At 39.2% G+C, this 27,907-nt stretch overlaps 1 protein-coding gene across 4 annotated transcripts in view; it reads left to right on the forward strand.

Annotated features, from left to right (window-relative positions):
• Positions 1-27,907, forward strand: part of LOC106872325 (anaphase-promoting complex subunit 7) — a 51,629-nt gene that overhangs the window by 14,028 nt on the left and 9,694 nt on the right. For all 4 annotated transcript variants that reach the window (XR_016238786.1, XM_014919272.3, XM_089344183.1 and 1 more), the window contains exons 7-14: positions 899-1,012; positions 3,924-4,011; positions 4,340-4,435; positions 7,241-7,329; positions 9,655-9,781; positions 11,462-11,603; positions 16,170-16,270; positions 24,663-24,707. Coding sequence is in view for 3 of the 4 variants with exons in the window: in XM_014919272.3 (XP_014774758.1) it covers positions 899-1,012; positions 3,924-4,011; positions 4,340-4,435; positions 7,241-7,329; positions 9,655-9,781; positions 11,462-11,603; positions 16,170-16,270; positions 24,663-24,707 (802 nt within the window). In the remaining variant the exon portion in view is untranslated. The remainder of the gene's footprint in view (positions 1-898; positions 1,013-3,923; positions 4,012-4,339; positions 4,436-7,240; positions 7,330-9,654; positions 9,782-11,461; positions 11,604-16,169; positions 16,271-24,662; positions 24,708-27,907) is intronic.

Here is a 27,907-nt window from a genome sequence, read left to right on the forward strand (position 1 = left end):
ATGTCACCAACACTGGACTCTTACGGGCCAATCCTCTTCAGCAGGGGTTGGCCTTAACAACTCTGCTGTTGAGTACAGCAAGGTGCCAGGTATCTTGGTCCTTTGTCATCCGTCTGAAAGGGTCAGCATCCTGAGGTCATCCCATGTCTTCCTAGGTCTCCTTCTTCCCTAAGTTTCCTTCACTTTGAGAGATCAGCACTTCTTTATGCAGACATCGGCATCTATCCACTTATATAGCTGTAGAAACTATGCCAAAACAGACAAGGAGCCTGAACAGCCCTTCAGCTGGTCAGCTCCTGTCAGACCGTCCAACCCATGCCAGCATGGAAAACAGATGTTAAATGAAGATGAGATATATATATATATATATATATATATATATATGTATGTGTATATATATATATATATATATATATATATATATATATATATATATATATAAGAAAATGGATATAATAACAATGGGAAACTCGTTGTTTTCACTGGTATGTCTTTAATTAGCTTCTTCCTCCTTGTTATCTATTTAATTAAAGACATACCAGGTTTCCCATTGTTATTATATCCATTTTCTTCTCCTATATAACCTAAACTCTGGTTTTCCAACCAAACCACCTGCTAGTGTACAACCTTACAAAAGACTGTAACTACCCAGCCAGGAGCGACTCTGGATTTAATTATCCCTTAGAGGTATTAAACCCCTCTAACTGATACCTACACTATATATATCAGACAAATGAAAGAAGGGCACTCAGCACATTTATTGGGAGTTACATGTATGGATCAAAACAGTTTGATTCAAACTCCTTGGTACTCTGAGTTTCAACTGTGTTGCTAGTCTTTAGCCATTTTCTATGTTGATTCATATATATAATCTTTGTTGTCTTTTTTTTTTTTTAAGGGAATGTCCCCTTGCAGTTGAAGCCCTTATGGGTCTCTTATCATTGGGTGTGAAGTGTGCAGAGGTGATTGGACTAGTTCTCAGCAGCTTACCCCATGGAGCAAACTACGATTGGTATGTATACATTTTGGGATCTTATTGTGTGAGTCTTTGTTTCTGCTTGAGTTATGCACATTTATGTTTGTTGTTTGTGTGTGTATGAGCTTATATGTCTACATACAGGCTTGTGTGTTTGTATGTATGAATGTATTTATGTATTGAAGGCACATGGCTTAGTGGTTAGGGTATTCAGCTCATGATCATAAAGTTGTGAGTTCAATTCTCTGCAACATGTTGTGTCCTTGGGCAAGACACTTTATTTCACATTGCACCGATCTACTCAGCTGGCAAAAATGAGTAGTACCTGTATTTCAAAGAGCCAGCCTTGTGGCATTCTGTGTCACATTGAATCTCCCTCAGAATTACATTAAAGGTACAAGTGTCTGTGGAATACTCAGCCACTTGCACATTAATTTCACAAGCAGGCTATTCTGTTGATCAGATCAACTGGAACCCTCATTGATGTGACTGATGGAGTGCCAGTTGTTGTGTATGTATGTGTGTATGCAGGTACATGTGTATGTGATCGTGTGTGTATGTTAGGGAGTGCATGTGTATGTGTAGGCATGTACATGTGTGTGTACTTAGGGAGCACAGTGTAAATGTACATGTGTATCTATATGTAAGAATGTGTCCCTTTGTGTATGAGCAGGTGTGTGTGTGTCTGCACATGGGTATATATGTGTGTATGTGTCTGTGAGCATGTGTATGCATGTTTGTAGCTATGTGTATATATGGGTATGTGTGTCTGTGTGTGTATTCTATTACAGAGGCATCATGGGTAGACAGATCCATTTAAATGGCCTCCCAGGCTTCACAAAGATATACTCACACTCTAAGACATTCCACATGTGACCATCTTGCCTTGAATTCAAACATAATATATCCAATGTATCTTTCCCTTTTCTAAAACAGCAGGTGCAATTTGATTTGATGATGATTTCACTGTTATTTCTAACAAATCAACAAACAATTCAAATAGCCATACACAGCCATTTCATTACAAACAACCGCTTTTATTTACATTGTTTTTCTAAGTCCTTTGGCTTTTGATAAGTCTATCCACTCAAGAAGCTGACATTATTAATTCTTTCTGATTTTCTCTTTTGATCCCCCCCCCCTGCTTTCACAGATTCCCATAACTCTCTGTCACCATCAAATTTCATTATTACAAATTTGAATTGGAAGCTTGAGTCATAGTAAATCTTTCATTAGTTGATTACATAACCGTGGATGCCACCCTTGTGGATGTATTGCAGTTACTCTCTTGATAGAGTTTAGTGACCGTAACCATTGATCTTCTAGGATTCCTTCACTCAGCATCAATGTAAGAAGCACCATTGGCTCAGTTGAGCTCTTCCACTACCTCTTCATGATCCACCATGCTGCAGTCCCTTGACTTTGCCGTACGCCTGGTAGGGTGGCTGAATAGGTGCTATGCCTTGCCAAAGGGCAGCCTGTAATTATGCACGGCACGGTTGTCACCCTGTGAGGTATTTTCAGATACCTGCATTCCCCAAATTTTCACTTAAGGTCAAAAACTTTGAGGGGAGGGCAAAGCCAATTACATCAAGCCCTGCAATCAACTGATATCTAGAAGGAGGAAAGACAAACCCAACCATGGCAAGATTTGAACTCAGAATGTAAGGAACCAAAGGAAATTCTGCTAAGCATTTTTCCAGCTGGCCACTTGCTGATTTTACTACCATATTTTCTGGCAAACAAGTTGACATAATATGTAGTGTAAACATTCAAGCATTGTCATTATCTTTCCAAATCCTGTTGCATTTCACATGGAATTTTTGATCTCCTAAAGTCATTTTGGTGTATAAGTTGACCTACCTTTTGGGTGGGAGCTGTAAATTTTAGTCTAAAAATTTTCATTTGTATGCCAGAAACACGATATTCTACTCAAGAAATCAGTCAAGAAAGACATGCAAAACATAAGTGAAATACTATATATCCTTTGATTTGTATGCTGGAAAATATAGTGTTCTATACAGAAAAACTAATCAAGAAAGACATGAAACATAGGTGAAATACTGTACTTTTCTGACGTACAGGGAGATGTAATATACAGTGTAAACATGGTATAAACATTCAAATATCATCACTGTCTTTCCAAATTAGCCATTTTTCATACTTTCTAGGGGTAAGCAAATAAGAAATAACAGTTGCTACCCAAGGACAAAAATGGTGTTACACAATGTAGTATCTAATATATATGCTGGTGCCACATGAAAAGCACCCATGCTTGTGCCACATGAAAAGTATTCTTGCTGGTGCCATGTAAAAAGCACCCAGTATACTCTGTAGCAGCCTTTGAAAATTTTGAACACAGCTGACAGACACCCAGAGCCTACAAAGAGCCTGGGGTGTCCATAAAGGGAGCTAGAGATTCATTTACTGGTTGATTAATACCCTAGAAACACAACTAGTCAACTTATCAACACAGTTTGTTGACTAATGACTGACAGATTGTTAGCCTATGGTTTATCAACCTGGCTTGTTGACTAGTGACATTTCAACACCACCTTTTGACTAATAACCAATTTATCAACTATGCTTGTTGACTTATGACTGGCATACAAACATAGTTGGTTGATCAATGACTGATCAACTAATCTTGCTGACCTGTCAATATAATTACTGTATTTGATGGCTTGTAATACACTGTTTTTCAAAAAAAAAAAATTCTCTATGTGAAGTTGCTAATATTTTTCTCAATACTTACTTTTTCCTGAATATTCACTGTTGAAATTGGGGGTACATCTAATACACCCATGCATCTTTTATGCTACTGGATATAATTGTTAGCCACTAAATATGCTGTCAGCACATTTGATTAACTGAAACTGCTATGAATTAACCAGTAGCCTATGTGAACATTTATTGCTCCAATATTAGCTGTATGTATCTGTTACAGGTTAACAATGTGGATCAAGGCCCATGCTCTGGTGGTTGCACAGGAGTACACAAGTGCCATCTCAACATTTAAGGCCCTAGACTGCAAGGTAAGTCAACTTTGATGTATGTGGTTTGATGAAACAACCTGTTAGATTTGTCTTTTGTTCCTTCTCCTCTTCCTTTCTCTCTTACCTTGCTTTCTGTCCAGTAATATAAATATACATACATACATGCATACTTACATTAATATTCTTTTCTACTCTAGAAAATTATGAGATTATTATGAAAGAAAACTAAAATGAATGTAATGGTGAATGTGTATTTTAAATGGCTATCATTTCTCTGCCAGTGTGCAGTTGTTCATTAATCATGATATTAATTGACATTTTATCAATTAACATATTTTTCATATTCCTTTGTTCTTTAATTATCTAGCCTTACCTGAAAAATAATGTCCGACTTCTTTTCTCCTTGGGCGAGGCCCACTTCCTCAACGGTGACTACACACAAGCTATGCAACTCTTCCAAAAGGTAATATACTTTGATCCTCTTTACAACTCTTTTATCTCTATGACTTGTTTTCAGTCATTGGACTGTGGCCATGCTGGGGCATCACCTTGTATTTTTGTTGACTGAATTGAACCAAGTACTTATCTTGTTTTTTAAGTCTGGTGTTTATTCTGTCAGTCTCTTTGTCGAACTGCTAAGTTACAGGGATGTGTAAACACGCCAACACCAAATGTCAAGCAGTGGTGGGTGACACACACAAAGACACACACACACATATGTATATAATGGGTTTCTTTCAGTTTCATTCTACCAAATCCACTCTAGACTTTGACCTGCCCTGTGGCAGCCATGCTTGTGCCTGTATCTTTTGCTTGTTTCAGCCATCAGACTGTGGCCATACTGGGGCACCACCTTGAAGAATTTTTAGTCAAATCAATTGACCCCAATATTTATTTATTTTGTTTTTAAGCCTGGTACTTATCCTATCAATCTGTTTTGCTGGACTGCTAAGTTATGGGAATGTAACTACACCAATACTGGTTGTCAAACAGTGGTGGGGACAAACACAGACTCAAAGACACATACACACACACACATATATATGATGGGCTTCTTTTCAGTTTCCATCAACCAAATCCACTCACAATACTTTGGTCAGCCTAAGTTAACTTTTTATTTCTCTATTTTTGTTTTGTTTATTTTTTTCCAATGCTTTATCTATTTATTCATTACCTTTTCGGGTCATTAAAACAAGTGCCTGTTTTATATTGATGCCAAATGATACATTGAACAGAAATGGTGTGTGGAGGATATAACAAGTATCAATGCAGTATAGAAGAGGGAGTCAGTATAGGAAGTTGTTGTTTAGTCCCCTATCAATCCCTTTCTGTTCAAAAGAACTACACATATTTAACCCTTTCCTTACCACATTTCTGTTGAAATGCACTGCCTTTGTTCAAGTTTTAATTCTGGAAATCCCTCTCATACTTGCCCTCTCTACAGTATCATCCTTACTGTCCTGTCACTCCCTCCCCAGCTTTCTTCTTTCCAACTCCTGTATTATTGCTCATCTGTATCCATTTAGGATGATCTAGTGGGAAATGGGGGATGTCCATACCAGTGCATGCGTCGGATAGTTATGAGGAGGAAGACTGGGGGCTGCTCTTTGTTGGAAACGTGATGTTACGATCTAATGTTCTCAATAGATGGTTCTCGGGATCCTGCTATCATTTCTACTCCTAAGAGGGGCTGGCACAGGACCACCAGCAATGGAGAGCACTGGTGGATGTGGTTGGCTCTATGCATGAAGACATCTCTAACTATCAGAGGAAGGTTAACAGAGAAAATAGTTTTTGTGTGTGACAGATGTGTAGGTACAGTAAACACTAGGGATGTACAGAAAATAGACTTCATTAAATGTTCAGGGGAATATTTAGAAGTTGTAGATAGCTTCCATTACCTAGGTTCCTAAGTCAGAAGAGGAGGAGGACGCTCTGAGGTCATTGCTGCTAGAATAAGATGATTAAGTTGGAATGAGCCCAACCCCATCAAGCAGGAGCATGAAATGCACCTATCCCTTTATCCACCATTCAACAGCATTCATCCCTGTCCAATCTTTACAGTTGTTACCAATCTTCCCTCACTCATTCCCCCATCTTGCACTCCCTCAAATGCTCTTGCACCAACTACTCACTCTCCTGGTTCCTCTGACCCCACTTCTACCCACCTTGGATCTTGAGAGACCCATCCTCTCTTCTAACTGTGAGTAGCCATGTAGCTGCACTGCCTCCTCCTCCTCTCATACATTAACCCTTCATGTATAAAGTCATCCCACCTGCAAGCTGCATGGTGATCTCATTAGCACTGGTGATGAAAAAGCACCCAGTATGCTCTGTAAAGTATATATTAGCACCAGAACAGATGATTTACTAATTTCTTCATAATATTTCTAAATTGATTGAAAAAAAATAGTGTTTTTCAACAGAAATATGGTACAAAAATGGTTTAAGTCAACCTTGGTTTGATCTTGTTTGCTTGTTTCATCATCATCATTTTATCATCAGTATTTCGTATCTGTTTTCCATGCCGGCACAGGTTGGGTGGATTGGCAGGAACTGGCTAGGCCAAGGGGGGCACCAGGTTCCATAGTGTGTTCTGGCGTGGTTTCTCTGGCTGGGTGCCCTTCCTAACGCCAACCTCTTTACAGAGTGTACCATGTCCTTTTTACATGGCACCAGTGCTTTTTACGCAGTACCAACACCTTTGCTTTTTACGTAGCATTAGCACCCACACCAATGTGTTTTACATGGCACCTTGGTTTTAGGATCTCAATTCTGTTGTGATGGATGGGTCTTCTCAAGTACAGCAATGCACCACATATCTCGGTCCTGTCATCTCCTTTGTAAAGCTCACCATTTTGTGATCAGCCTTCATACTTCATCCCGTGTCTTCCTGGGTCTCCCCCTTCTACAACATCCCTCCACTTTAAGTGATCGACAATTTATGCAACTGTCCCCATCCATATGCATCATGTGGCCAAACCAGCACAGCCTTTTCACTTGTACACTGCATTTAATCCTTCTTATGCCTAACTTCTCTCTCCATACACCAGTGCTCTGTCACACATTCGCACCAACATTGCACATCCATCAGAGCATACGACCCTCATTCCTCTCCAGCCTTTGCATACCTTCCACATTCAGGGCCCATATCTCACTACCATGCAACATTGCAATGCTAATATCTTCTCTGAGTAAGCAATCTCACTGATATATATATTTTTAACTAATTTACACCGATTGTTGATGTTTTCTTTGCTTCTTACAGGCTCACCTTACTGACCGTCTCAACGTGAAAAACATGGACACTTTGGCCTACCTTTACCTGAAAGAGAAAAAGATGACAGAACTGGAAAGGTGGGTGCTGTACAGGTGTTGAAAAGGCATCAGTTTTTTTGGTTTATTCTTTTACTGATCTCAGACACTTCTTCTCTTCTTGTTATTTATTTCAGTTAGGGAATTAATTTATTGATCTTTATTGTTTAACAATGTTTTCAACACACACAGGCACACAACACACTGGTTCATGCCAGTAAATATAAGCGAGGCATGGCTGTGTGGTAAGAAACTTGCTTCTTAACCAAATGGCTCCAGGTTCAGTCCCACTGCATGGTGCCTTGTGCAAGTATCTTCTATAGTAGCAGGTTGACAAGAGCCTTGTGAATGGATTTGGTAAGACAGAAACTGAAGAAACCCATTGTGTATATAAATGTGTGTCTGTGTTTGTTTCCCACCACTGCTTGACAACCAGTGTTGGTTTGTTCATGTCCCTGTAACTTGACAGTTCAGTACAAAGTGACCTATATAATAAGTACCAGACTTAATGAAAAAAAAATACATGCTGGGGTCGATCTGTTCAGCTGAAACCCTTCAAGGCAAGGCCCCAGCATGGCCACAGTCCAATGACTGTAATAGGTAGAAGATAAAAGATTTACACGCACATGTGCTTATAACCAACTCAGTGGCATAGCTAGAGTGTATGCTACCTGAGGCAACCCTTGGTGAACCCCAAAAAAGTACTGCAACTAATAAAAGCATCGCCCAGGATCAACTGCTCCCTGCTGATACCCCTCCCTACCTGCTATGCTATTGACATAAACGAACACAAACACATGCGTAAAATACTACGGCTGCATTTGCAGTGATGGGTGACATATCAACCTATACTATGCTTTTGCTAATGGTTTTATGTCCCCATGTAGTCAGAAGCAGGCATTGATATTTTCCCAGCCTTCCCACCATGACCCTCCCCCCCAAGCTGAACATCAAGGTGTAATGGCAAGTGGTGGGAATGGGACTTGTGAGTATATTTGGTAGACGGTGTCATGTTAAAAGCAGCCAGTACACACTGTTAAGTGGTTGGCATTAGGAAGGGCATCCACCCATAGAAACCAAGCCAAACCAGACTGGAACCTGGTGCAGCCTGCCAACTCTGAACAAATTGTCCAACCCATGCCAGTATGGTACATGAAAACTGAAAGAAGCCTATTGTGTGTGTATCATCATCATCCGGTGTTTTAAATCCGGGTTTTGTCCCCATTAATGGGGGTGGCCGGATCTACCTTAATGTCATAGCAACTGAGGTAGGCAGATACAGCCCACCCCAACCTTTGGGCTGGCTGGTGCCCATTCTCCTTTGCTATCATGAGGCTTTTTTGGAGCTGGATTTTCTGCAGGGAGCATGCCCTTGTTTACCCCCAACCTCAGTTTCTATATGTATGTATGCTTTTTCTTTTATTCTCTTACTTGTTTCAGTCTGGAGCACCGCCTTTAGTTGAACAAATCAACCCCACGACTTATTCTTTGTAAGCCTAATACTTATTCTATTGGTCTCTTTTGCCAAACCGCTAAGTTACGGGGACATAAACGCACCAACATTGGTTGTCAAGCGATGAATATACACGTTGGGCTTCTTCCAATTTTCCGTCTAGCAAATCCACTCATAAGGCTTTGCTCGGCCCAAGGCTATAGTAGAAGACACTTGCCCAAGGTGCCACGCAGTGAGGCTGAACCTGGAACCATGTGTTTGGGAAGCAATAAATAAATAAATAACAATAGATGGATAATGTGTCAATTCACTACAGCTGTCTCCAACGAATTTTCAATTGATTAATGGAGAGATTACATTATTCATTTCCTCTTGGAACATTAATATACTCAGTCAGGTACAGTGAATTGTATACATAACCTAAATATTTTTCCGCCCGTACTTCGGTACCTGCGTATGTGTTCCTCTATATATGTATGTATATATCTATATATGTGTGTCTTTGTGTCTGTGTTTGTCTCCCACCACCACTTGACAACTGGTATTGGTGTGTTTATGTCCCCCGTAACTCAGCAGTTCAGCAAAAGAGACTGATAGAATGAGAACCAGGTTTATAAAAAATAAGTTCTGGGATCAATTTGTTTGAGTAAAATGTCTTCAAGATGGTGCTCCAGCATGGCCACAGTCAAATGACTGAAACAAATAAAATATAAAAGATACACGGGACATAGTATTAACAAAAATAATGAATGCAAGTGTACATGGTATACAGTACTTATATTGGAGTTTAAACCAGGGCTGATAATGATGCAATTCTCCTGAGACAGGATCATTATCATCCCCTCTTGGGCAACCAAAGAACTGTTTTTCTTATGGCTTATTTGACTGAGTTGTGTTATTTTGTCCCTTTGCAGTTTAGCAAACCATGTGATGGATGGCAACGAACACATCCCTGAGCCATGGGTAGTCATTGGCTACTACTGTATGGCCAACAGGAAGGTGGTAAAGGCTGTGCCGAAGGCAGTTTACTTTGCTCAGAAGGTAAGACTTCTTACAAGGATGAGATGGAGAGAGTTATGTCTACTTTAGGATTGCTGTGCCTTAACTCTTTGGATACCAGCCCATCTGAGATTATCCCTGATTCTATGATACAAACTTTGTCTTTTAAAGTCATTTAAATTAAAACTTTCCAGAAAAATTACATGTTGATTTATGTTCCAAATACCAGCAAAATTAATGATGACAAATTTATTTTACTAAATTCTTCGTTATTTTCGAAACTAATTGAAACAAACTGTATTTTAACAGAAATTTGGTAACAAAAGGGTTGGCCTTAAGGACTTTGAGAACTTTCGAATTGCAGTACCGTAGTCATTAGTTGGAGGTGCTGTATTGAGTTTTTAGTTGCTATACTCTATCCATGTGGAGGCGCAATGGCCCAGTGGACTCGCGGTCATAGGATCGCGGTTTCGATTCCCAGACCGGGCATTGTCAGTGTTCATTGAGCGAAAACACCTAAAGCTCTAAGTGGCTCCGGCAGGGGATGGTGGCGAACTCTGCTGTACTCTTTCACCACAACTTTCTCTCACTCTTACTTCCTGTTTCTATTGTGCCTGTAATTCAAAGGGTCAGCCTTGTCACACTGAATATCCCCGAGAACTACGTTAAGGGTACACGTGTCTGTGGAGTGCTCAGCCACTTGCACGTTAATTTCACGAGCAGGCTGTTCCGTTGATTGGATCAACTGGAACCCTCGACGTCGTAAGTGACGGAGTGCCAACACACACACACACACACACACACACACACACTCTATCCATATAAGGTTTATGAATTTCACAGTATTTCATGTCTTTATTAGCTTGAGTTCAAATACAACTGAGGTCAACTTAGCTTTCATCCTTTTGGGGGTCAGTAAAATAAGTACCATTTGAACGCTTGAATTGATGTAATCAACTTAGCCCCTCCCCCGAACTCGTTGACCTTGTGCCAAAATTTGATAGCAATATTTTTTTTCCTTCCAGGCAAGCAAGCTGACAGAATCATATACTCCGCAAAATGCATAGCAACATTTTGGCCATGTTTACATTCTGAGTTCAAATTCTGTCAAGGTCAACTTTGCTTTACATCTGTTTGAATTAATTTATTTAGCCCCTTTCCCAAAATTCCTGGCTGTGTGCCAAAATTTAAAACCATTGTTATTGTTGTTGCTAAGTCAGCAAGCTGACCAAATCATTAGCATTGCCAGACGAAATGCTGAGCAGCTTTTTGTCTGTCTTTACGTTCTGAGTTCAAATTCCACCAGTGTTGACTTTGCCTTTCATCTTTTTGGGGTTGCTGAAGTAAGCACCACTTGAGCACTGGAGTCGAGATAACCAACTTACTCCGCTCCCCTGAAACTACTCTCCTCATACCAGAAATTCAACCCATTATTGTTAAGGTGGCAAGCTGACAGAATCATTAGCATGCTGGGCAAAATGCTTCATCATATTTCATCCATATTTATGTTTTGAGTTCAAATTCCACCAGGGTTGACTTTGCCTTTCATCCTTTTTGGGTCAATGAAATAAGTGCCAGTTGAGCATTGGGGGGTCACCCTGAAATTTCTGGCCTTGTGCCAAAAGTTGAAGCTATTATTATAATTATTATTATTAGTATAATTATTTTTATTATTATTATTGTTGTTGTTGCTGATTTTGATATTTTATGTTTATCATCTAGGCATACACTATTGATAACCGAAACATTGAAGCTTTGCTCTTAAAGGGTTTTGCATTGCTTGAGCTAAAGAAGATGCAAGATGCTGCATCACATTTTAGGGAAGCCATCACGCTGGCCCCATACAGATTTGAAGCGCACAAAGGTAAATTTCAGTCTTCTCTTTTTCATGAAAGGTCAAGCTGTGTGTGTGTGTGTAAGTTAGTATGTATATGGCTGTTTTTATATACACCTTGATCAGACCTAATTCATATCAAGTGTATGTGTGTGTGTGTATAAATATATGTATATATAGGCATAATAAGAAGCTTGCTTCCCAACAACATGATTCTGTGAAACTTAGGCAAGTGTCTTCTACTATTATAGCCTTAGGCCAATGAAAACCTTGTGAGTTGATTTGGTAGACGGAAACTGAAAGAAGCCCATCATATATCTATGATTGTGTGTCTGTGTTTGTCCCCCCCACCCCACCGTCGCTTGACAACCGATACTAGTGTGTTTACATCCCCGTAACTTAGCAGTTCAGCAAAAGAAACCAAAAGAGTAAGTACTAGGCTTACAAAGAATAAGTCGTAGGGTCGATTTCTTTGACATGGTCATAGTCAGATGGCTGAAACACATAACAGAATATGTGCATGACTAGCATAAAGAAATTTGCTTTCAGTGTAATCCCACTGTAGAGCATCTGGGACAAGTGTCTTCCACTAAAACCTCTGGTATTTTTATATATGTATGTATGTGTGTATATATATATATATATTTATATATACATGTTTTATTAGTTTCAGCTCAAAGCTGTGGCCATGCTGGGGCATTGCCTTTTTGCTACACTGTTATTATTGAGAGCCTCCTCTGATATGTGGTGTTCGGTGAATAAGGGAATTTGATGTCGCTACCCTCATTTGCACCTCCTGCCGTAAGGTAGGTTCATCTGGGACTCTCAACAGGAAAAGGTCCAATTTTGATTTGAAAACACCTACACTCACTTTGTTTAGGTCCCTTTAGCTCTTTGGGAGAATATTAAAAAGCTGTGGGACCCTGAAACCCAGGCTGTTGCCGTAACTGGTCCTGAAGCGCAATGGCATTGCTGGAATCTTTCCCACTGTGCAGTGATGACCCATTCTGGCCTTTGCATAGCTTTCAATGCCAAAATTTACCACAGTCCCTTCCAGGATCTTCCAGATGTATATTACTGCATACCTCTCCCGCCTTCGCTCCAAGGAGTAGAGTCTTAGCTGTTTCAGCCTTTCCCAGTAGTTGAGCTGTTGCAATGAGACGATCTTCTTTGTGAAGCTTTGTTGGATTGCTTCAAGGTCTGCTATTAATTTTTGCACTGTGGGGTGACCATAGCTGGGAGCAGAAGTCCGGGCAGCTGAGGACGAATGTCTTTCAGAGGACTGTCATGGTTTCCTTATCTCTGGTTCTGAATGTTCTTAGGATCCATCCAGCCAGTCGTCTGCACTCTGTCGCCATCCTGGCAATGTGCACTTGGAAAGAGGTATCATCACTCATGTCAATACCCAGGTCCTGCACTGATTTAGGCTCTGGGATTTAAATTCCCTGTGGATCAGTGTACCCTGTAAGTTTCATATTCAGTTTTGGACGCTGGTAGCACAGGGCTTGGAATTTTTCAGCATTAAACTGCATATTATTATCCTCAGCCCATCTGTAAATTGAGTCCAACTCCTGCTGCAGGTGTGCAACATCGCTGGGGTTCTGTATTTTCTGCGAGACTTTTGTATCATCTGCATAGCTAGCAAGGGTGACTATCCAGGCAGTTGAGGGCATATCTGAGAGGGCCACTATGAAAAGCAGTGGTTCCAAGACAATGCCCTGTGGAACTGTTTTCTTTGCGGTGGCTCTATTGGCCACTACTGCCTGACTTCTATCTTTCAGAAAGTCATGTAACCACTCTCCAAGTTTTCCAGCTATGCCAAGATCACACAGTTTGTGGTATATCATACCATGATCCACTTTATCAAAAGCTTTTGCAAAGTGATGGTATATTACGTCCACATTTGAGTTGTTGAGTAACTGCCTCGACACCCAGTCATAATGTTGTAAGAGCTGGGTCAGGCAGCTCCTACCTGGTCGAAAGCCATGCGGGTATCACTCAGCAAATCGTTTTCTTCAAGGAATGCAATTAGCTTCCCTCTGACTATTCATTCTATGACTTTGCTGATGTGTGAAGTCAGAGAAATAAGCCTATAATTTTTGGCATCTGCTCTGCTTCCTCCTTTATGGATTGGGCATATTATTCCCTCCTTTGGTTTGCTTGGCAGCATACCATTTGCCAGAAAACTCTGGAAGAGAATCTGTAGTGATTTTGCCAGAGCATGCTTACACAATTTGAGGAGGATTGCTGGGAAACCATCAGGGCCAGCAGTTGAGTTTGCATCCACCTCATCTGTGGCTAATATTATATCATCTTCGCTAATGTAGGACCTTGTTTGGCCCTGCCGGGATTTGAAACTAAATCCACTCACCTGTTGCTTGCAAAGACAGCAGGAAATTTCTTTGTCCTATCAAGAGTGATTGATGTCTTTCCACTTGATCCGTGACCTCGCTGAGGTGGATGTCAACAGAGAAAATATTGACTTCTATAAAGTGGAAAAAACATAAATGGAAGGAAAAAAGTTCATAAATATTTTGATGTAAACGTGAATAGCTGTTACATGGTAGCAAGGCATGCTAGAAATAGCAGCCAAATCTTTCTTTTCTGGGAAAAGGAGCCGTTTAGGCGTGATTTTGATGTCACATTCATTGAAAGCATGCAAAATAACCTGGAAAAGAAAAATAGACCCATGAAACAAAACTCCTTTGGTGAGAAACTTCAAGGTCCCCACCACCTCTCCCACCTTTCTTTTCCGGAAAAAAGTGGCTTTCGGCGGGTTTGAAAGTCAGATACATTGAGTGCGCTCAAAAAAACTGTGGAAAAAAATATTTACCGAAAGAATAAGATCTTGTACCAATTATACCTGTATTTTGATTAATTCAAATTAATGTACCTCATCTTGAAAAGTGGCAAAATCTTTGTCGGTTGCCATCTGGGATAATTTTAGCAACAAATCAAACAGGTAAGATGTATCACGAATTTCAATTTTTTTTGTTCATCCATAATGTTATTGCTTTTACACCTGTTAGTTAAATTTATCTGCCCATAAAAGTCATACTCAGCAAGATCAACTAAAATTACATAACTATAAACCAGTGGTATATAAAGCACTCACTGACAAAATTTCAAATTTGTATGTAAAAAATTTACAAAGTTACAAGCAAATATTGTGGACACCCCTCTTGAACCTGAATAATTCAAAATAATGTGAACAAATAAGCATTACATTTGACAGGTTGACATGAACACAAAGATGTTTTTAAGTGTTTTTTTTTTCTTTCTTACACACTTACATAACACAGACTTGCTCAGTTGGAACTACACATGTGTTACTTTGACATCATCATTTCATAAAATTTGTTTATGAGGAGAAAAATATTGGAAAATATCAACAGATGTGTGAGTTAGAAAGGAACAAAGAGGGAAGTTTCGGGATGTATTAGAAACAACAGCCAGAGCTCCCTTAAATCACACATTTTCCTCTGAAATTATTATCATTTCTTTATTAAACTGAAAATGTTTCTCTAGTGGGGTTTAAGTGCATAATGGGAAAGAAATGGCCAAAATCGTTTTGGACTGGGGTGGCGGGAGTAAAAAAAATTTTTTTTTTTGCAAGGAAAGATGCCTCTCATCATTCTGAAGACTTTGGTGAAAAACATTAGGAAAAATCCCCATGAGAACGGAGAAATTCCAACTTATGTGGGCCATCTGATCCAAAACTCTGTTTTCCAGAAACTCCTCTTCCCCCGCCCCCTTTCAAACATTTTGCTTACAGATGTCTTTGTAATCATAATCTATCACCGTTTGAAAGGTATTTATATAAAATTTCATTCAAAATACTTATCTTCCAGAAAGTTACGAGGGGTAAATGTCAGGACCTGTGAATTTTCTGAAACACCTTTCCTCAACCCCTTGGAAAGGTTTTTCCAACAAATCTTTACATACACTCAATCTACAGGATATAAGCAATTATTTGGTGACAGTTTTGTTAAAAAGTATCCATTTTTCTGGAAGTTATGAGGCAACAAGGTTGGTGGGGTATTAAACTGTAGTTATGCCTTTTTTCAATAAAAGTTAATGTTAACTTCCATTACATTTTCAAAGAATTAACAGATTAACAAAGTTAACTTTTTGATTAATAGTGCCTAACTCTGTATGTGTGTGTGTGTGTGTGTATATATATACATACACACACACTCACAGGCACAGGCATAGCTATGTGGTAAAAAGTTTGCTTCCCAACCACTTGGTTCCAAGTTTAGTCTCACTGCATGGCACCTTGGGCATGTGTCTTCTATAGCCTTGGGCCAACCAAAGCCTTGTTAGTGAATTTGGTAGATGGAAACTGAAAGAAGCCCATAGTATATATGTGTGTGTTTGTGTTTCTCCCCCTCCACTGCTTGACAACCAGTGTTTGTGTGTTTAGATCCCTGATACTTAGCTCTTCAGCAAAAGAGATCAAGAAAATAAGTATCAAGCTGATAAAAAAAAAAGTACTGGGGTTGATTCATTCAAGGCAGTGCCCCAGCATGGTTGGAACAAGTAGAAGCAACAAAATGTGATATATTATATATGTATGTGTAACTTATCTTTCAGGTTTAATTGACTGTTATATGGCCAGCCACCGACCCAGAGAGGCAATCAATTTAGCTGGGAAAGCAGTGAGACAGTTGGGTAACAATGCAAGATCTTTGACAGTAAGTCAACACACTTTGTTTTCTTTTGACTAAACTGAAGGTATTGGGATTATTTTAATTATCACAGTGATGGAAGGGATCTTTCTTTTAATTTTGTATTTACATCTAATCTATTTATAAAATAGATTTACATCTAATCATTTATAAAAGCCACATGTTTGGTTGCGCAATAAGAAGTTTGATTCCCAACCATATGGTTCCAGGTTCAGTCCTACTGTGTGGCATCTTGGACAAGTGTCTTCTACTACAACCTCCTGCTGACCAAAGCCATTAAGTAATTGGTACTTGTTTATACAGCTATCCTCATCCATATCTATCACGTATCCATGCCAGCACAGTCTTTTTTCTTATACACTACATCTGATTCCTCTTATGCCCAGGCTTTCTCTCATCACATTTCTACTAGGCTGTTCATGCACACTTTCATTGCACATCAAACAGAGCATTCTCGCATTATTTCTTTCCAGTCTTTTCAAGTCCTTTGTATTCAGGGCTCATGTCTCACTACTCTACAGTATCACAGTTCTTGCCAGCAGTGATAGTAGGTCCCGGACTTTTTTGTAACCCATTCTTACTCTGGCTGCTATACTTCCAGAGCAACCATCTCCTAGGTAGCAAAATCTACCGACTGCTAGCAAGCCATCCTATCGTTTCATAGTACAATACTGCTCCAGTGTATTTATCACATACAAAACTTATCTTCTCTGCTAGTCTGCCTGTGATTCCATTACATGTTTTGTATGTTCATAGCTTGCGTTAGATACAGTATATGGAGTCTATATTCACTCCTTTACATATCGTGCAAGGGTATTTCCCTAAAAGTACTAAAACAGGGTTCTGTTTTCTTTCCTATTTACTAAAACTTACATCATTGCTAAGTTTACTTTAAGATCTCTCAATTCCAGGTTTAGCTTCCATGCCCAGAATTTCATATATTCAATTTGTTAGAAATATAATTAAAAATATAGTAGAAATACTTAAAATCTGAGCTGGGCTCTATGGCTATTTCTGTGTGCATAGAGTTACCATTGGCTGGTTTGCAAATGAAATAATATCAAAATTTCAGACATTATCATCATTATTTTAGAATTTGCTTTTCCATGCTGGTATGGGTTGGGTGGAACAGTTTGATATAGTACTTTATAGCCAGATGGTAGTCCCTTTAGTTACAGCTTATAATAAGCTGGCGTAGCTGTGTGGTAAGAAGTTTACTTCCCAAGCCTTTTGTTTTAGGTTCAGTCCCACTGGATGGCACCTTGGGCAAATGTCTTCTACTAGAGTCTTCATTATCATCACCATTGTTTGACAATAGCTGGTCAGGTAGAAGCCTGCACCCTGCTTCTGTGCCCTGGGCCAACCAAAGCCTTGTGAGTATATTTGGTAGATGGAAACCAAAAGAAGCCTATTGTACACGCACACTATATATATATATATATAAAAAGTGTTTGTATGTGTGTGTGCATATGTTCCTTATGCATTCCAAAACCAAGGTGCCCAATCTGACATATAGGGTTTCAAAAGATTCAGTACTATTTCGGCTACCAGCTAATCTTTATTTTCATTGACATATTTGCATTACAAAAATTTAAAATTTAAAATTATAATCTTTTCCATAAGTCAACTATTGTAAACATTTTATATGACAACGATGATGACGATGTCACATTTTCTATATGAGTGTGTACTTTAAAAGACATCCATCATCACAACACACACCTTCACTCACTCACTGTATTTCTCTGTCTCTCTTTCTCTCTTTCGCATATTGCACACACACACACACACACACACACACATCCATTTCATACACACGTACATACATCTTTCACTCTCTGCTCTCCTCTTTTCGCTTTCTCTTTTCTTTCAATTTCTGCTCTCTTCAAAGCATAAAGAAATAAATTTTTTTGGTATGACCGAGAGAAATGTGCAGAACAGAAAACGGCAGAGACAAGAGAGACGAAACAAGTTTTTATAGGAGAAGTTGCAAGATGGATAGCGGGTGAGAGACAGACGCTGATGTTTCATGCCCTATGTATGTTCCATAGTTGAAAGTGATAAAAGCTGACACAAAGAGAGCGGGAGAGAAGGGGAGAAGGGGACGCTGAGAACCCCAGAACTGAGGTCGTGTTGTACAAATTTTCAGGTTATTTTCACTTTTGTCCCATGTTTCACGTATGCATAGAATTAGGCATTATCTCTCTCTTTCAATTTCTGATTATAATGTATGGAGACCTCATGCTGTCAGCAAGTCACATCTTCTACTAATTAATTGGGATTAAGAAAGGTATGCAAAAATAACTTCCTTTGGTGCACACACACACACACACACAGTTACTCCCCCCATTTCTTTCCTCACTTTACTCACATTCCTATGTTTTCCATACAGGACATTTGCATTTCGCCCCAAAGCAGGTAGCTGATGGGTGGCCAAGGTGGGGGAAGGGGCATTCAGTATTTCTTTCAGAAAAATTAAACTTTCAAAAACGAATTATATTTCCCACGTTCGTAATCTCTATTTTTCCACGTGGATAACAAACAGAATTCGATAAACAGTTAAAAGTTAGGAAACTTCAGTGGGGAGGGGCAAATTATAATTTTGAAAATGTGATTTCTTGGCAAAATCATTATTAACACCTTTGGTGGAACTGAAGGACAATTTTTAATTTTTAACTTTTTCCGGAAATTTTCTTTTCAATCCACATGGAAAAATACAGAGATTGAGAATATGAAGGGAAAAAAACAAATTCTAATTTAAAATATTTTATGAAAATCTCCAAAATTGATCCACACCCCATCCTATTGTCTAAAAGTGAAAAGGAACAACTGTTTTGTCCATTTCTGCATGTATAGATTTATAGAGAAAGAGCAAAAGGACCACGGCATGTGAAGCCCTCACTATAAAACTCAATATGCTAAAAATAACAGCTAAATGCCTGGAGAATTTTTGTGTTTGTGTGCACGTGCGTGCAACAATTTCTACAGCTTATCCGAATGAACAAAGAAAGAAGTACACAAAATATATTTGATATACCTGTCGTATACATCAGTGTTGTTTTTTTTGCTTTAAAGGTAAATGTTTCTAATAGAAGCAATTATTTTGCTGTCAATTCACTGGATTAATCCCAACTAAATACACGTTGAGTCATTGGCTCAGCACCTATATTTGTGTTCTTTATTCCAAAATAATAAAAACTTTAAAATACTTCCAAAATGGGACTTAATCCATGTGTATCCCACATGCGTATATGTGCATGTGTGTGTGTGGGGGTGGGGTGTACAAGAAAAACATTTACGGAAATGAACTTGCACCTTGTTACACCTCTGAATTTCTTTTTAATTGTAATAATGAAACAAGGGGTTTAGTCCTTACTGCCAAAATTAATTTCCCTTGCATTTTCTCTCTTTTTCAATATTCAATTAAAAGAGAAAATATGTTGTTACTAACAATGTTAAAACTTTTTTAACTTGATTGAACTTGTCATTGAATCAAGATTTTAATTTCGTTTGATACACACTTTGCTATCATTTATATGGAGAATTGCAAGCATGGCATATAAAGACAAGTTATTTTAATAGAAATTTTATGACTACATTTCCGTAAATGTTTTTTTGTGCACTCCCACCCCGCACACATGCACATATACACATGTGGATACACATGGATTAAGTCCCATTTTAGAAGTATGTTTTTATTATTTTGGAATGAAGAACACAAACATAGGTGCTGCGCCAGTGACTAAACTCGCAGTATTTTGTTGGGTTTAATCCAATGAAATGTCAGCAAAATAATTGCTTCTATCAGAATTGTTTACCTTTAAAGCAAAAAAAACAAAACCGTATACGACAGGTATGTCAAATATATTTTGTGTACTTCATTCTCTGTACATTCGGATAAGCTGTAGAAATTGTTGTGTGCGTGCACCCACAAGTGCAAAAATTCTCTGGACATTTAGCTGTTATTTTTAGCCTATTGAGTTTCATGATGAGGGCTTCACATGCCGTAGTCCTTTTGCCTTTTCACTATAAATCTATGCATGCGGAAACGGTCAAAACAGCCGTTCATTTTCACTTTCAGACAGCCGGTTGGGGTGTGAATCAATTTTGGAGTTTTACATAAAAAATTTGAACTTAAAGTTTCCACCCCTATATTCTTAGTCTCCTTATTTTTCCACAGAGATTGAAAAAGAAAATTTCGAAAAAAGTTTAAAATTAAAAATGCAGGATGGGGATAAAAATTTTGAAAGCATGGCTTTTTGCATATTTGGAATCTCTATCATTGAAAACATAAGATTCTGGTCTAAAAAGGGAAAAAAACAAGAGCGAGATGAGCGTGGCCGTTGCCAGTACCGCCTGACTGGCCTTCGTGCGGGTGACACGTAAAAGCACCCACTACACTCTCTGAGTGATTGGCGTTAGGAAGGGCATCCAGCTGTAGAAACTCTGCCAAATCAGATTGGAGCCTGGTGTAGCCATCTGGTTTCACCAGTCCTCAGTCAAATCGTCCAACCCATGCTAGCATGGAAAGCGGACGTTAAACGACGACGATGATGACGTTTAGGGTGGGGATATCCAACATACAAAAAGACACAAACTGGCCACAGCAAAGTTCAGTCGTAGTAGACAACAGATGGATTGTCCCATATACTCCTCTATTGCTACGAGTTTTCAAGGTGTACATTAACTGGGAATTTTGCAGTTCTGTTCACTCCATCAAGTATGTATGCAAATAGATAAACAAAGGCTCCGATATGGCTGTCTTTGGCCTTTCAGATGCTGATAGGGCCAATGAGGTAGACCAGTATCTAATGGACTGTTATGTAAGCAGTAATGAAGCCGCTTGGAGACTCCTTCATTTCCCCATTCATGACCGATATCTCACAGTTGTCCACCTCACTGTTCATTTAAAAAATGGCCAAAGAGTTTATTTTGATCCATTGAATTCCAAAAGAGTTAGGACAAATATATGCACCACAGGCAACGATTCTCACAGCATTCTTTGACCTGTGTGGATGTGATGCATTTGCCGTGACCATCTTCTACCCAGACATACCAAAGTATTACACCTGGAATAACCATATTAAGAAGTGGAAGAGGAGAAAGCTTGGTGTAACCGTCAAATGGCAGCCACACATAAAAAAAAGTAATGCTCCAGGTCGAGTTTATACAGTCCACCCTAAAAACTTTGAATGCTACTGTCTCCGGATGCTCCTCCACAAAGTTGCTGGACCAACGTCATTCAAAGACCTTAAAATGATAAACTCCTTGATTTGCGAAGCATTTCAATGAGCCTGCCAACTCAGAGGTCTTCTTAAAGATGATGGTCACTGGAGTTTAGCTCTTTCTGATGCAGAAGCCACATGCACAGCTTAACAACTAAGAAGATTCTTCGCCATCATGTTATACCATTGTGATTTACCGAATCCACTACAACTTTGGGAAAACTACAATGACAGCTTATCTGATGACATCCTTCATGAAGCTTGATGGTTGCATGGGCCAAGTGTCTCCTACTCAGATGTTATATACACCAAATCATTATTGCATTTAGAAGACATGCTTAATTCCATTGGGGCCAAAAGCTTAACCAACTATGGCATTCCAACACCTTCAGCTAAATATCACGGCCTTTCAAGAGAAGTCATTCGAGAAAGAGCATACAACTTGGATGCCCTGAAAAAGCAACTTGATGAAAGTGAACCATTATTGCAAGCTGAGCAAAGGTCTGTTTACAATGAAATAGTAGTGTCTACCTTGCAAAGAGAAGGACATCTTTTCTTCATTGATGCACCAGGAGGAAAGGGGAAAACATTTCTAATTAACCTACTTCTGGCAAAAATAAGGCAGATGGGAAATATAGCGATTGCAGTCACATCATCAGGGATAACAGCAACTTTGTTAATAGGTGGACGAACAGCTCACTCAACGTTCAAATTACCTTTCAATTTGACTTCAATGGATGCCCAAATATGCAGTATTTCAAAATGATCACTGACAGTGGAAGTTATGCTAACAAACTACACTTATTGTCTGGGATGAATGCACAGTGGCATACTGTGGTGCACTAGAAGCCCTAGATAGGTCACTGAGAGACATTAGAAACAATACTGCCATTATGGGGTGCTTAACTGTTGTCCTTGCAGGGGATTTCCATCAAATATTACCAGTCATACCACAGGGTACGTGAGCTGATGAGATCTATGAATGTCTAAAGTCTTCACTTCTGTGGAGGTTTGTTCATCAGCTTTCATTAAGCAATAATATGCAAGCTCATCTCTACAACAACCCTTTAGCTGAGGAATTCTCTCATCACCTTTGAATAACATCCTGCTGCAGCATGGACTGCAATGTGGGCACATGGTGTCTACATTGGCTGAGCTTAAAGAAAAGGTATTCCCCACATTGCAAGACAACTTCAAAAACAGCATGGTTTGCAGAGAGGGCTATTTTAGCACTTCAGAAAGAAAGCGTTGATAAAGTAAACCATGAACTCCTCCACATTCTAACTGGAGATGTTTCAACATTTGTCTCCATTGCTACTGATAACGAACATGCCGCTGTGGAGAATCCAGTTGAATTTCTCAACTCTCTACAACCCACAGGACTGCCACCACATACGTTGTTCCTAAAGAAAGGTGCATCTATCATGCACTTGAGGAATTTGGAACCATCATGACTTTGCAATGGTACAAGATTGATTATAACTACAATGACAAGTCATGTCCTAGAAGCAACCATTATTGCTGGTTGCCATGAAGGAGAGATTGCATACATTCCATGCATGCCCCTTATTCCCTCAAATATGCCATTTCATTTCAAGCGCCTCCAGTTTCCAGTGCAATTGTGCTTTGCTATGATGATCAACAAAGTTCAGGGTCAAACTTTAAAAATGGTGGGCCTCAATTTACATCTACGCTGCTTTTTTTCATGGACAACTGTATGTCGCATGCTCTTGAGTTAGCAATGCAGATGACTTGTATATTTATTCTACCAACACTGGGCTTACACAAAACATAGTTTACCCAGAAGCATTGTCGGTTTCACTTAACATATGCTGAAGTATGCAGTCTGCCCAAACATTACAGATTTGGTGCTTTTCACAATGAAGCAGCTTTCTTTCCATGTACCTTACTTTCTGCAATACAAATACCTCTACGTCCTCATATGTCATCCAATTCTTTAAATCCGTAAGTCTAGGTCATTTTGGGGGCAATTTTAAGATTTTATTCTAATCTAAGCTGCTATTCTACATGTTTTTGGTGACAACAATTTCAGCATTGTTCATCACAAAATGACTGAAAAACATGTTTATAAAAAAAGAGTTGTTTGCTTCACGCACCTCGTGTGCCAATTCTACCCATAAAAAAGAAACAAATAATACAATGTGGCTATAGGTTATAACACCAGGGCAACGCCAGGATGCATTGCTAGTGTGTGTGTGTGTGTGTGTGTGTGTGTATATATATATATATATATATACACACACACACACACACACACACACACACACACACACACACACACACAAATGTGTTTGTGTGGAGGCATGTGATTTAGTGGATAAGGAGTTGGATTCATGATCATAAGATTGTGGTTTCAATTCCTGGACCAGGCAATGCATTCTGTTCTTGAGCAAAACATTTCATTTCATATTTCCCCAGTCCATTCCACTGGCAAGAATGAGTAATGATGGACTAGCATCCCATCCAGGGGGAGAATAAATACACCATGGAAACCAGGAAACCCACCTTTTTAATGTATGGCTCAGGAAGGATCTTTATCCTTTTACATATATACACATACATACTCCTACATGTATGTAAGTGTGTATATGTTTGTCCCCCATGTCTTGACATTGCATGGTAGTTGTAGAGGAGTGTTTCTGTCATATACAAGCAGTGTCATTCATTTCCAGTATCCCGCAAAAAAACCATGCCTGGCAATTGGAGAAAATATTACCTAACTTGGAAGCAGGTGACGGTTGGCAACAGAAGTGCATCTGGTGGTAGAAAATCTGCCTCAGCAAGCCCCATCCAACCCATGGAAAAGAAGATGTTAAAATGGTGATAGCATGCAAAGAGATGAAAATATAACATGTTCTGCACGTGACAACTGAACAGATGAATGTGTGACACATTTGCTAAAATTTCTTTTTCAGTTACTAATCATCTTTTTCAAAACTGTTGACTAAACATATTTAGATGTTTGCGAATATTTTGGCTTATTGTCATACTGCTAACCTTCACTTTCTCTGTTCTAGCTTTCTGTCCCTATACAAACTGAAAGACTCTCTTTCCTTTTCTCTCTCTCTCTCACCTGCAATATGCTGTGTGGGTTATGTTTATGTCCCACTTTAAACTCTATGTATAAATATATTTCATTCTCTCCCTATCAGCTCTATGCCTCTGTACTGTCTGAAGAACCTACAACAGCAATAAAGGTAAGTCTTTCTCTCTCTCTCTCCATATATATATGCTGGAAATTAATACTTTTGTATTGAAATATTTTTCATTGATATATATATATATATACATACATATATATGTGTGTGTGAAAGTGCATGGCCTATGGTTGGGGTGTTGAACTCACAATCATTACCTCATAGTTTCGATTCCTAGGCTGGCATTACATTGTGTTCTTGAGCAAAACACCTCATTTCACATTAATCCTGTACACTCAGCTATAAATGATTGATGGATTAGCAATGGTGGCATCATTTGAAAGTTGCAACAATGCAAGAAAGCACATTGTGGACCTGCAGTGTATAACACCATCTGACAGCCTGGTCGATAGTGATACAGTGATATATACATCTCAGTGATTGCCAAGCGAACTTCTTAACCACAGGCTTAACCAGTACAATGTTGGCATTAGGAAGGGCATTCAGTTGTAGAAACCATGCCAAAACAGATGACTGAAACCTGGTGCGGCTTTCCAGCATGGAAAATGGACTTTAAAGGATGATGATGAGATTTATGATTTTGTCTAGACTCCTAAACCCATTGCAGTAGTTAATTAACAACTATACAGAAAACAGACTCAATTGTGAAAGTCTACATGGACCTTTAAACATAACTAGTAGTCATTTATGTATATATATATATGTATATGTGCCAGTGATATGTAAGTGGCACCTGTGCTGGTAGCATGTAAAAGGGTATCTAGTACACTTTGTAAATGGTTGGTATTAGGAAGGGCATCCAGCCATAGAAACCAAGCCAAGACAGACAACTGGAGCCCAGTGCAGCTCTCTGGTTTACCATCTTTAGTCAAACCATCTAACCCATCCCAGCAGGAAAAACAGACATTAAATGATAATGATGATATATAGCTTTCTACAGTTCTATATTTAAGAGATGAGGAATTATTTACATTATTTACATTTGACGGATATTTATCTTCATCTTGTTTGTTGTTAACACAACGTTTCGGCTGATATACCCTCCAGCCTTCGTCAGGTGTCTTGGGGAAATTTCGAACCTGGGTTCTCATTCCTAACGATGTTACTATTATTATATTGTTATTATTATTATTCCTATTATTAATCAGGTCGCTGCCGTGAATCGAACTCGGAACCTTGGGGTTAGTAGCCCGCGCTCTTAACCACTACGCCATATGCCCGTGGGCAATTATGGGGTGAATTTTAAGGCTTATAAATCTATTATTTTTCTATCCTTCCTCAATACCGGTTCCCATATGCTATTCATATCTGCACTCGGTCTGCTTAGGAGGTTGTTGTGTCCTAGCATATGTGCTGCTTCTTTTAGCTTTCGTATTTTCCAGTGTTGTTCCCTGTCTATTATTTTAACTTCATCCCACAGGGGGAGGTGGTTTCCATTTTTCCATACATGATCAGCTATATCCGATTTATCAATATCTCCTCGTGTCACAGCTTTGTGATGTTCTTCTACCCTTATTTTGAGGGGGCGACATGTTTCGCCTTTGTATAATCTACCACAGCTGCATGGGATGGAGTACACGCAGTTTTTGGTCATATTCTCTTCTGTTGGTGGTTTTACCCGAAGGAGATATTTGCGAAGTGTTGTATTGCTCTTGAATACTGCCCTGATGTCATATGGGCCGCATATCTTTTGTATCTTTTCGGAGAGGCCTTTCACATAGGGTAGACAGACTGTAGACAGTTTTTTGGTTTCATCCTCTGTTTTCTTCATAATTGGAGTAGATAGTATGTTCTTGGGGTAGTTGTTTCTTAATAGATTCTTACTGAGCTTGATCATTTCTTCGTGGTGGGTATCACGATCACTACTTATAAACATTGCTCGATGTTTTAGGCACTGAGCAATTCCTCTCTTTACACTGTATGGATGGTGGGAATTGAAGTTAAGGTATCGTCCAGTGAAGGTTGGCTTGCGTTATACGGATGTCCTGAATCCATACTCGGTAGTTGTTAATAATACGTCCAGGAATGCCAGCTGATTGTTCTGGAAAAGGAACAGAACAATTAGCTGGCATTCCTGGACGTATTAATAACACGCACCGAGTATGGATTCAGGACATCCGTATATCGCAAGCCAACCTTCACTGGACGATACCTTAACTTCAATTCCCACCATCCATACAGTGTAAAGAGAGGAATTGCTCAGTGCCTAAAACATCGAGCAATGTTTATAAGTAGTGATCGTGATACCCACCACGAAGAAATGATCAAGCTCAGTAAGAATCTATTAAGAAACAACTACCCCAAGAACATACTATCTACTCCAATTATGAAGAAAACAGAGGATGAAACCAAAAAACTGTCTACAGTCTGTCTACCCTATGTGAAAGGCCTCTCCGAAAAGATACAAAAGATATGCGGCCCATATGACATCAGGGCAGTATTCAAGAGCAATACAACACTTCGCAAATATCTCCTTCGGGTAAAACCACCAACAGAAGAGAATATGACCAAAAACTGCGTGTACTCCATCCCATGCAGCTGTGGTAGATTATACAAAGGCGAAACATGTCGCCCCCTCAAAATAAGGGTAGAAGAACATCACAAAGCTGTGACACGAGGAGATATTGATAAATCGGATATAGCTGATCATGTATGGAAAAATGGAAACCACCTCCCCCTGTGGGATGAAGTTAAAATAATAGACAGGGAACAACACTGGAAAATACGAAAGCTAAAAGAAGCAGCACATATGCTAGGACACAACAACCTCCTAAGCAGACCGAGTGCAGATATGAATAGCATATGGGAACCGGTATTGAGGAAGGATAGAAAAATAATAGATTTATAAGCCTTAAAATTCACCCCATAATTGCCCACGGGCATATGGCGTAGTGGTTAAGAGCGCGGGCTACTAACCCCAAGGTTCCGAGTTCGATTCACGGCAGCGACCTGATTAATAATAGGAATAATAATAATAATAGTAACATCGTTAGGAATGAGAACCCAGGTTCGAAATTTCCCCAAGACACCTGACGAAGGCTGGAGGGTATATCAGCCGAAACGTTGTGTTAACAACAAACAAGATGAGGATAAATATCCGTCAAATGTAGATAATGTATATAGCTTTCTGTCTGTATGTCTATAACCACCTATCTGTCATTGTTTCTATTCCTATCACTCTCTGACTATATGTGTGTGTGTGTGTGTATACACACACATAGACTGACTGACATGCAAAC

Source organism: Octopus bimaculoides, chromosome 28, assembly GCF_046866305.1.
Source record: "Octopus bimaculoides isolate indiv1 chromosome 28, ASM4686630v1, whole genome shotgun sequence".
Classification (NCBI taxonomy): domain Eukaryota; kingdom Metazoa; phylum Mollusca; class Cephalopoda; order Octopoda; family Octopodidae; genus Octopus; species Octopus bimaculoides.